The sequence below is a fragment of the Juglans microcarpa x Juglans regia genome, chromosome 1D, assembly GCF_004785595.1.
Source record: "Juglans microcarpa x Juglans regia isolate MS1-56 chromosome 1D, Jm3101_v1.0, whole genome shotgun sequence".
In the NCBI taxonomy this organism is placed as follows: domain Eukaryota; kingdom Viridiplantae; phylum Streptophyta; class Magnoliopsida; order Fagales; family Juglandaceae; genus Juglans; species Juglans microcarpa x Juglans regia.
In genome coordinates, this window is record NC_054594.1 from 42458780 (window position 1) to 42469986 (window position 11207).

The 11207-nt window shown below is 38.6% G+C and overlaps 1 protein-coding gene across 2 annotated transcripts; it reads left to right on the top strand.

Moving 5' to 3' along the window:
• Positions 1-2184: 2184 nt before the first annotated feature.
• On the top strand, positions 2185-9492 carry LOC121258167 (nuclear poly(A) polymerase 4-like). Of its 2 annotated transcripts, none has more exons than XM_041159564.1 (12): positions 2185-2840; positions 2931-3008; positions 4738-4845; positions 5070-5132; positions 5221-5382; positions 6212-6325; positions 6461-6523; positions 6606-6935; positions 7034-7198; positions 7325-8386; positions 8748-8824; positions 8917-9492. In XM_041159564.1, exons 1-12 carry the CDS (start codon positions 2715-2717, stop codon positions 8945-8947), a joined length of 2379 nt encoding a protein of 792 aa, XP_041015498.1. In that variant the 5' UTR covers positions 2185-2714; the 3' UTR covers positions 8948-9492. The 2 variants fall into 2 exon arrangements, with proteins under 2 accessions (XP_041015498.1, XP_041015491.1); XM_041159557.1 differs by having other exon boundaries at positions 9078-9492.
• Positions 9493-11207: the final 1715 nt, after the last annotated feature.

Here is an 11207-nt window from a genome sequence, read left to right on the forward strand (position 1 = left end):
TTAAAAAAAAAAAAAAATCAGCAAAAAAACAAATCAGAAACCAACACCGTATATTGGGAAGACCAGTTTTTTCAAGATGCAAAATGCCTTTGAGAATTGTAGGCAGCTCCCGAGCAGACCACCATTGATTATTAGAACCCTTTGCCCCCAGCCTTGCCACGTAATCCGCTGATTTATTCTCTTCCCGGGATATGTGAGAGAAATAGGCATTAAAGCCCTGCAGGCTGCAACACCACCATTACCTCGTCCCAATAATCCTCCAAGTACCAGGTTGCACATTTTTTTTCCCTTCAGCCATTGAACTACTAGCTAGGAATCGAGCTCGACATCAATATCAATTAATCCCAATTCTTTCACCAACCAAAGTCCATGCAATAGCCCTATCAATTCCGCATAATTGTTAGTACCATTTCCCAATGCTACCGAGAAAACCAAAATGATATTTTCATCCGAATCCCGCACAACACCCCTTCCTCCTACTAATCCTAGATTCTCTCTAGAAGCACCATCCACATTCAACTTCACCCTTCATACAATTGGTCGATTCCATTGAACCAATCGAGTTAACATTCTCTTCGGAGCCTTGACAGAACTTGAAATTTCAGTAAAATGGCCATATCCCGCTCTGATTGCAGTTTCGTTGATTTTAATTTTTCTCCAATCTTTATAATCAAATGCTTCAGCTGAAACCAGACATGATGCACCGAATCCTTCTTCCCTTCCATACGAGCTCTACACCTTCTCAGCCACAGAAGCCAAGTAATAACTACAGGTAAAATCCCAAGTATCTGCCCCATTTGAGAGCTATTTGAGGCCTTTATGAACCATGTATCGATTAACTGACTCCACATCGAGGTTGATACACGACCTAGCCCCACCTGAGCAGCAGCTCGCTGCCACAATTCTTTTGTACAGTTGTCAGACACAAGAACATGATCTAAATCCTCGAAACCACCTGTCAAGCAACACTCACACTTTGACACAATTGGAATCCCCACTGATCGCAATTTATCATCAACACTCAGTGAATTATTAAATGCATTCCACATAGTAACATACATATTTTTTAGGAGACAAGAATGCCACAACCAGTCTGTCCATTGAACCTTTGAAGCACGTACTCCAACACAATTTCATGCACTCTTAGAGGAGAATTTCCTGTTCGTATTGTCTGTCCATACTAACACATCTTTCCCATTTTTACTTTTGCTCAAAACTCCAAACACCTCAGCAACTTTATTCTCACCAATTAACCTAGTAATCAAATCCACGTCCCATACATTTTCAACCCGTCAATCTTTAATTTTCAAATTAGGACTTTCCATAATCGCATGTGTTGCACCAAGAAGACCATTCTCCAACCACTTATCCCACCAAAACGACACATTTTCTTCTCGAATTTTCCACCTAAACTAGTGAGAACCTTCGAAATGCACGAATGCACTTTCCTCCAAAGCTGAGTTCTCTTCCCCTGAGGCAAATTAGTATCCAACAATTATAAGGCTTTTGGATCAATAGTTGGATCTTTAATAACTAATATCAGAGCAAAGATTGCGTCACGAGTTCAAGTTTTGAGGATTCCTTGTTTGTTTTCAGAAAATATATCATCTCATCTCACTTCATCATTACAACTTTCTCAAATCCCTACACAAAATAAAATAAATAATTTAATTTTTTCAAATCCCAAAATAAAAATAATATTAAAAAATATATTCTAACAATATTTTATTAAACTTTTTAAATTTAATCTCATCTCATCTCTGAAAACAAACGAGTCTAACCAAATTAAAATCCAACAGTCCCAAGACTTTTGGATCAATGGTTGGATTTTTAACACTTAAGTCAAACAATTTCATTACTGTTCACAAATATGTCACTATTATTTACAAATTTATCATCCAATTTTATTTTATCTCATATAATTTCAGTGTCCAAAAACCTTATAAAAGCAGGAAAAATGGGGAATTCTCCATATATTTGCAGAACCTAATCCATCTTCTATACAGTCGAACCCATCTCTACATTCATTTCAAAGCAATTATGAAATCGAAGATCATAATCAATCAGCCCCAATCAGATCACTTTTCCAATTGGACAAAAAGATCCGCACAAAAATGCCGTCCCCCGTTACTGAAACGCCCCGTTTTAAGGTTTAAACAACAACATCTAGAGGAAAATTATCCCCTATTGAAAAAGAAAATCAACTTTCCTCCCATCCGCCCCAGCCACCTCTCCGTCTCGCTCTGTGTCTCGCGCCGACCCAACCTCTCCCTTTCCTACATCGTTTAGGGCTCCTCTCTCTCTCTCTCCCTCTCCCTCTCTCCCTCTTGCTGTGTGGCTGTGTCTTGGTTTTGTTTCCTTGTTCTATTTGATCTCGTATTCCCGATTTCCTTTACGTATTTTTCAACGCCTTTGGTTCTCGATCTCCTCAATTTTCTCTGCATTCTCTGGGAAAACTTTCTTTATATGTCTTCTGTGTTTCCTCCTCGTTATTTGGTCCTTCAATTTCACATTTTGTCCTTAAATTGCTTCCAAATTTCCTTTTTTTAGTTTCATGTTTCCAATCTCCCATTTCGTTTCTTCAATTTTAGGGTTTTGATTTTTCGAGTAGTTTTCTTTCCTATTTGCGATTGTCTGATTTCATGAATATCTCGGGTCTTAGGTATTAGTATTTTCGGATTTTTAAAAAAAAAAAAATTTTTGGGGGTACGGTGATGGTGAGTTCAGAGGGGCTGAGTCCTTCGCCGGCTTCGGCATCGAAGCAACACGGCGTGACGAAGCCAATATCAACGGCGGGGCCCAGTGAAGCCGATAGACAGAGAAACAAAGAACTGGAGAAGGTTTGCATTGTCTTTCTTGTTTTAAGAGAGAGATCTGTTCTCTACTGTGTTCATGTTTTATGCTAAAATCTTAGTTTCTTGGTGTGAAAGTTCTTGGTGGATGCTGGGCTTTACGAGAGAAAAGAGGAAGCTGCCAAGAGAGAGGAGGTTCTTGGTCGAATTCGCCAGGTGAGATCACTCAATTCTTTTTAACGGGAAGTTGGATTTTTGTGGTAAAATTGCGAATTGAATGCCAGTGGGACCTAACAAGTTTCGGCCTAGAAGAATCACATATTTTTATTTTAAAAAGTGCGTTATCAAAGTTAGGCTGGTATTAAAGTTGTAGAATGGTAGAGGAAACTTATGAGTTTGGAATTTCAGGAGCTCACCCTCCCATGAAATAATTTATTTGATTTCTGGGGCGGGAGCCCATTAAGACGGCAACATACAGAAGACGAAACAATTGTATAATCAATGGAACCCGGTAGCCATGGTTAGTTTGGAAAAGACGAGGAAAAGTGGTGATCATTGCTAATCTGAACATTGTGGTTTTACTAAATTTTGTTATGTAGACAGCAATGTCAGATGATGAGGTTGACGAGAATCCATGGTGTGATTTATCGTCTGAATCATGGTCGAGAATCACAATCTGATGTATATATCAGTCCGGCCATCAGGATATCAAGATTCTTTTTTTTGGTAAAAATTTAGCTACCTAATCGGAAAGGGCCATGTGTTTTCATAGTCAACGTTATGCACACTTTACCAAGTCCCTATATTGTCGAAGCCAATCAACTCTAGTCGGATCTTCCACAAGCACCATTGGGCCATTTCTGAATGGTTACCATGACCTATTGACTACATAATGAAACGATGATTGTTGACTCTTTCAAGACTAACTTTAAGGCCTCGTTTGTTTTCGCAGATGAGATGAGATGAATTGAGATTAAAGTTAAAAGTTGAATAAAATATTGTTAAAATATATTTTTTTAATATTATTTTTGTTTTGAGATTTGTAAAAGTTGAATTGTTTATTTTATTTTGTGTGGGAATTTGAAAAAGTTATAATGATTAGATGAGATGAGGTGAGAATAGTTGTGAAAACAAACGAGACCTAAGATTTTGGAAGGAGAAGCAAAGGAACTGATGGTTTGTGGAGGAAGTTGGAGTATTGAAATTTAAGGTAAACGAATAAATGCCAGTGTGGCAGACAGTAAGTGCAATCTATCTATTTGGAGCCTGGTGGAGATTAGGGAAATAGCTATCATCCAGGTTTGGTAAGGGGGTGAGATGGAAAAAGTTTCCAAGTTGGTTATTTATTGTAAAGACTATTAAGGACACGTATAACTTTTTTGGGATTGTTTGGCATCAATCTACTTTCATTTCATTTCTTTTTTATTATTGTTTTTGGGGTAGTGGTGTTCTGTTTATGTTTTTGGTGACACCATGAATTTTAATAATGTTGGTTTGAGGGGATTGCTGAAATAATTTTTTACTGGGTAATGATTGAATACGCACTAACTTCATTACATGCCGTGATATTGAGGGAGGTGTTGCACTTTATATTTAATGAATTTTATTAATGTTGCACTTTACACTTCGTTACATGTCTTGAATGATCTTGCATCTTTATTCAAGAGTAGAGTTTACGGGATCTCAATCAATGGTTTTGAAAAATAAATAACTTTTTGACAGACAAAGTAAAGTGTGACACTCAGGTTAGATGGAATGGAATATAAGATTTAATATTTTTTTGAGAGTAATGGTGTTGATATTATTAAAAATCTGAGAATGACTTTTAGAACTCATTTTATGCAATACAATTGAAATACATGTTCTTTTTTTACACTGATATTCTGATTTGTGGTTATTTTCAACTTTGTGTGCTAATTAGTGGTAAAAGTTATGTTTATATTAGATTGTAAAAGATTGGGTGAAGCAACTTACTCGGCTGAGAGGATACACTGATCAAATGGTGGAGGATGCAAATGCTGTCATTCTTACTTTTGGTTCTTATCGACTCGGGGTGAGTATGCTCTTTATGGTTTTAGTCCGTTTTGGTGAATTAAATTGCTTCCTTGAAACAATGCTCTAGACCATTCAGTTTTCTTTCCTATTATCTCAATCATCATACTTCTGCTCTTCAAAATTTTTTTGTTGTAGTATCGTTTGTTGATGCATTTGATGTTCTTTTGTAAGATGATCCTTCCAAATTATCTGCAAAGCAAACTGAAGGTAGATTCTTGACAGGTACATGGTCCTGGGACTGACATAGACACGTTGTGTGTGGGGCCATCATATGTGAATCGGGAGGTAATAATATAAATTTGGGCAATTTCTGTTATGGCTGTTGGACTCATCATTTCAGTATTTGCATCTAATTCTTTCTTGTTTTCACCAGGAAGACTTCTTCTTTATATTGCATAACATCCTGGCAGAAATGGAAGAAGTCACAGAACTGCAACCAGTTCCAGATGCTCATGTCCCAGTAATGAAATTCAAGTTTGATGGAATACCCATTGACCTTCTTTATGCAAGTATTTCTCTCTTGGTTGTACCAGAAGTAAGTTCAGAAGACTAAACGTTCTGTTAACCATGTCAATTTGTGTTCCACATCTAGCTCCTATTTTGTAACTCGGTGTTCTCAGTTGTATACTTCATGTGTACTGGGTTATGCCTTGTTACTTGCTTCAATAAAATTTTATTTTACTTAAAAAAAGCATCGCCAGTTTTGTCTAGCCAAAATGATGCATTATGTAAAGACAGCTTTTAGAATTGTTTCTTGGGTAGTAACAGTTGAATTTATTTTTTTGTGTGAGATCTTCCCTTAGCCTGATTATGGAGTATATGAATGAGAAGTTTTAAGAAAGAGTGCTCTCTCTTTCTCTCGACTGCCAGACCAAAGAAAGTGATCTTCTCTCTGTTGTGGTTAAAATCAACTTCGTATATATTTCAAATTTCTATGAATTTAGTTCCCACATTTTTTTTTTGCACTTTTGGATGATTAGCTCCTTTCATGGTGTAGAATTGAGCTTAGTTTAGACCCCAGAGGTGCATAATGTTTTGATTAAAGATCTTGTTGCACACTGTTTCTTAGTTACTTTGCCCATTCATTTTGCCTTTTTTTGACGCTTGGTTTTCTGTAAGCATAAATAGATTTGTTTGTCTGACATTACCGTTGTGCAGCGTTACTTAATATCATAGATTGCTAACAGTTGTGGCAGTGTATGTAACTAACAACAAAAATCGTTTTGTTAGGATGACAATTAGTTGCCCTATTAAATTCTTTTGACATGTACTGTTTTATGTTAAGTTTGTCTACTTGTGGGCTTCTTTTAGCTTTAGAGTGCTTGATCTTTTGGATTTATCTAAGGTAACAAATGTGTCAACAGGACTTGGACATCTCTGATGTCTCTGTATTGTACAATGTTGATGAGCCCACTGTTCGAAGTCTTAATGGCTGCAGGGTTGCTGATCAAATTTTGAAGCTTGTTCCAAATGTCAAGGTGAAATGCATCCGCTGTTTTTAATGAGTAAACAAAATTGTTTCATATTGGTTTAGTGTTTTGTATTTAATTTCTATTTTTTAAATATCATTTCTTTTTTGGTCTGCCCATTACCTACTCTTTTGTGAATTGTAGCATTTTTGTACCACACTCCGGTGCTTGAAGTTTTGGGCCAAGAGGCGTGGTGTTTATTCCAATGTGAGTGACCTTTTACTTTCCTGATAATGTAATCATTTTGTTTTTCCGCTTCTTTTAACCTCTCTTGTGTGCATCTGTTCAGGTGACTGGATTTCTTGGGGGTGTTAACTGGGCCCTTCTTGTAGCTCGTGTATGCCAGCTCTATCCTAATGCAGTTCCCAGTATGCTTGTTTCTCGATTTTTTAGGGTCTATACACAGTGGCGTTGGCCGAACCCTGTGATGTTATGTGCAATTGAAGAGGACAAACTTGGATTTTCTGTTTGGGATCCACGGAAGAACCCTCGAGACCGGACTCATCACATGCCCATCATAACGCCTGCTTACCCTTGCATGAATTCTAGCTACAACGTTTCGACAAGCACTCTCAGGGTTATGATGGAGCAATTCCAACTTGGTAACAAATTTTGTGAGGTAAGAAGATTTATTGAGATGGAAGAAAACTTTTTTTGGTTGTGTATGTCTTTCACTGTTTTGTATTTTGGGTTTTTTTTTTTTTTGCCTAAATCCAGGAGATTGAACTCAATAAAGCCCAATGGAGTGCTCTGTTTAAACCATACTTGTTCTTTGAAAGCTATAAGAACTACCTTCAGGTAGACATAGTTGCAGCTGATGTCGATGACTTGCTTGCTTGGAAAGGCTGGGTGGAATCCAGGCTGCGGCAATTGACTCTGATGGTAACATTGATGCCTTGTTTTTTGGTTTATGGCACAAAAAACAGGGTTGTTAAAATTCATGTAGTAGACAGCATATGGGTGAAGAGTTGTTTCTTTTATCCCTAATGCTATCAATTCTGTTTGCAGATTGAGCGAGACACGTTGGGGAAGTTGCAGTGCCATCCTTATCCTCATGAGTATGTGGATACATCCAAGCAGTGTGCCCATTGTGCTTTCTTTATGGGTTTGCAAAGGAAACAGGGGGAGATGATTCAAGAAGGTCAGCAGTTTGATATCCGTGGGACCGTAGATGAATTCAGGCAGTCTGTAAACATGTACATGTTTTGGAAACCAGGGATGGAAATTTATGTTTCACATGTTCGTAGAAGGCAGATCCCTTCATATGTGTTCCCCGATGGTTATAAACGATCTCGACCATCGAGGCCAACTGCCCAGCAGCAGGCCAATAAACCCTCTCATGAATATGGTGAAGTTGGTAGGACTGGCTCTGGTGAGAGATGCCTTAAGAGGAAAAATGATACTGATGTGCAAGGTATCCCTGAAAAAGGGCGATCTATAACCCCTCAGAGTCAGGGTTCAATTTCTCCTGAGAATGGCTCCAGTGAGAGATGCCTTAAGAGGAAAAATGGTACTGATGTGCAAGGTATCCGTGAAAAAGGGCGATGTATTACCCCACAGAGAGAGGATTCGATTTCTCCTGAGATTATTACTGATGAGTTCAGTAGTGTGTCTCCAGAGCAAATGGCGTCTCATATGGTGGGAAACAAAGCATCTGCTGAAACAAACAGAATATTGCAGGGTTATAACAGTAAGGTGGAAGGTCTGGCAACAAATGGATTGAGAACTGGGATTGGATCTGTTAGCCGAGAGCTGCGCTGGATTGACGGTGATAAAGGTTCTGCTGGGGAGCTAGCTGAAGCAGAAAAAGGGATGCTATGCCAAGAAACTGAGACTGCATGTGCATCAAATTCGAGCATAATAACAACTCCTACTAGTGAGGGCAGTTTTTGTGAGGATTCTGGATTTGTACCAGTGGCAGGTAGCAGTGTGGGAGAAAGCATTGCAGGGGCTAATAACCTGGGTTCTTCTCTGGGCGATTTGTGTGAAGCACATTCCATGTTGCCTTTGGAGGATGGATGTGTTAATTGTGATGGAGTTTTGCGAGATGGATCGCTGGAAGAGTTAGAGGTTTCGGATTTAAGTTCCTTCACTTGCCTTGATTTTCTATGAACTGCCATTTTTCTCTATCTTAGTCATCTGTTCATTCTCTTCTTTGGCTATTTGGCATTTTACTCTGCTAGTGGATTTCTTATTTCATCAGTCTGACCCATAGATTGTAGAGTTTTATGGTCCTTCACCAGTGCTGTACAATCTTAGAAGGTGGACAGTTGAGAATCACACTTTAGTAGGGACTGTGTCTGAGCTCAATATATCTTTTACCTAGTATTTTTTTCTTTACTTTTTGACTTATTTAATCTTGGATATGTATTATGTTCTGACCAATCGTAACCTAATTTCTTGTATTTGTCTTTTGCTTTTTAATGTGAAGCCAAATGCTGCACTTGAGATGGTGATAAATGCATCAGGTGGTGTGAACTCAGAAGCTGTGCAGAAACAAGTGTTAAGGCATGTATTTTGAAATTTTAGATGTCATATCCCGGGTTCTTCTTATATTGTCTGTCTTTATACTGCTTTCTTGGTTTTTTTTCCTCTCTCAGTAGCAGATTGAGTTTAACAACTACGGCATGAAAGATTAGATATTGGATCAATGGCAATCTTTGGCTGTGAAGACATGTTGATCTGAACAGAAAGATAGAAAGCCAGCAGTTCCGGTAAGTGTGATTTTAATTGCTGGCTTTCATTTCTTTCGTTTTTTCAGGCATGCTTGCATGGTCTACCTCGCGAAGTCAAAACCAATCAGCACCAACTAAAGAGCCCTGTGGGGTTAGTTCTGCCATGCGTGTACAGTTTATAATGTTAAGAATTATACTCCCAAGTACTGGATGCTCTGGAGCTTAGCAGATGATCATAGGTTTGTACTTTTTTTCCTCTTTCTAGCAGGCTCTGTTAAGAGCTTTCTAATTTGAAAAAAAACCACAAAAAAGAAAAAAGATGGTTGGCATTGTGTGGCAGGGTGTCGTAGTGTTGCTTGGTTAGATTGACTTATTGTTTTATTATATGTGAGGAGGGACTATGACGTGAGCCTAGGCTTATTAACTTTGGTTGGGTGTGTGCTTCTTATCCAACCTTGTGTACACTTGCTGCTTTGCATTAAACATTACAGTATTGAACTCTCTCTCTCTCTCTCTCTGTGCGTGTTCATGGACCTTGCTGCCTTGCATGTTGACGAAGTTATGCTTTGGTACAATCCATGAACACTGCTAGTAGCGATGCAACACTGTTGTTTCAGAGTCTTGGTATCTGATTAATGGAGTAACTGTTTTGACATGGGATTTCTAGAGTAGTTGTTGCTGGCTTTATTATATCCACAGATTGGATGGAATTGATGGCATGGTTGCAGCAAAAAAGACGGGACATGGAAATACGAGTGGTGCTGGCAACTTTATTTTTGTTTTCCTTAAATCGCTGTAACGCTTAAACAAACAACTAATCAGAAAGAGACCTTTTCAGGTAGTGTCAAAAACTCTGTAAAGATCTTCTTGTGGCCGCCAGTCTGCTTTGTTAGCTAGCCTTATTAAAAGGTACTGATAGCAAACTTTTAAGGAAACGTTACAAAAATTATATGAGCGCGATCATTGCCGCCTTGTCAGCGCCCAAAATTGTCATTGAGAAGGTCGATTCCTATGTACTGCACAAAACTAATCCTATTGGTGCTGTCGCATTAACTTCACATATCCTCCGCTTTTAATTAGAGTTGAAAGGCTGACATCCTGACGAAGGAGCTGAGGTGTTGAAATGTGATGCCTTCATGATTCATTTTATTAGTGGTATTGTTCTAAGATTTACGTCCATATCCAGACCAGGACCCACCACAACAGCAATGGTTATGCTCTGTGGATCCAGAAAGAAATGGTCAACCAGATGCATAGCCCGTACTCTCGAGCCTTATTGAGTTTAGAAAAAAATCACTCCTTTTACCCCCCTTTCTTTTCCTGCCCCACGGTTACTTTAAAAGTGAGGCCGGTCTTAGTTTTCGATCCTAAGTTAGGCAGCTATCAACGACAATGACCCTTGAATCTATCAAACAAACCCAAACCGTTCAATCTAGCCATGTTCTTCAGCTCATAGAGAGCGTTTAACACAGGGCTAAGGCATCTTAGTTTGTCGTTTTGGTTTGCAAGCAAAATGATCCGAGGGTCTTAAGAATGATGGATGGATTGCATCACTGTCAATGGTCTGTTAGGGGATGTTTTTTTGGTCCCACCCCCTTCAAACAAAAAGCATTTACTGTTTACACTTTCTCCCCACCCGAAGCCGAAAGTAACCTTTGAATCGTGTGTACTCTGTAGCAATGGATGTGGATGTGGTATCAACTGAATCTAAAAGGGAAAAAAGTGCAGGAGCTTTACATCCCATCATTGTTTCAATTGCTGGAGCTTGTGGTGGATCACAGCATTGATCAGTCTAAGAGCCTTGAAATTGCATTTCAGATGGGTGTTTAAAAAACCAGCCAGACTGCATTTTCTTTTCTTTTCAGCTTGATTGTCAATTCAGAAAATATTGCATTTACAACAGTAAGAAAACAACAGCCCATCATTTGTCTCTACCTGTCTGTCAGCGTTCAAATTTGTTACATCATGCTGAAACTGTCTTCCCCACCCTACCAACTCTCTCTCGACCAAGTCGTTTCCACATTGCAATGACACCTTTGGAAGTTTACAGGTTCCATTTTGGCAAATCTTTTGAGGGTTTGAAAGTATAACCAATACAATACAACCAAATGTTTAGATTCACCACGCCCACAATTGCCCTATATGCGCTATAATTTATTAATATTCCCATTCTCATCGACATTCTTCCCTACTTTTGTATCCCCAAAGAACAAAAA

Excerpts from the sequence above, each read along its gene's own strand:
- LOC121258167 (XM_041159557.1), top strand. The coding sequence starts at position 2,715 with ATGGTGAGTTCAGAGGGGCTGAGTCCTTCGCCGGCTTCGGCATCGAAG. Across the intron at positions 2,841-2,930 it reads GAAACAAAGAACTGGAGAAG|TTCTTGGTGGATGCTGGGCT; the intron begins GTTTGCATTGTC and ends TTGGTGTGAAAG. Across the intron at positions 8,387-8,747 it reads GATCGCTGGAAGAGTTAGAG|CCAAATGCTGCACTTGAGAT; the intron begins GTTTCGGATTTA and ends TTTAATGTGAAG.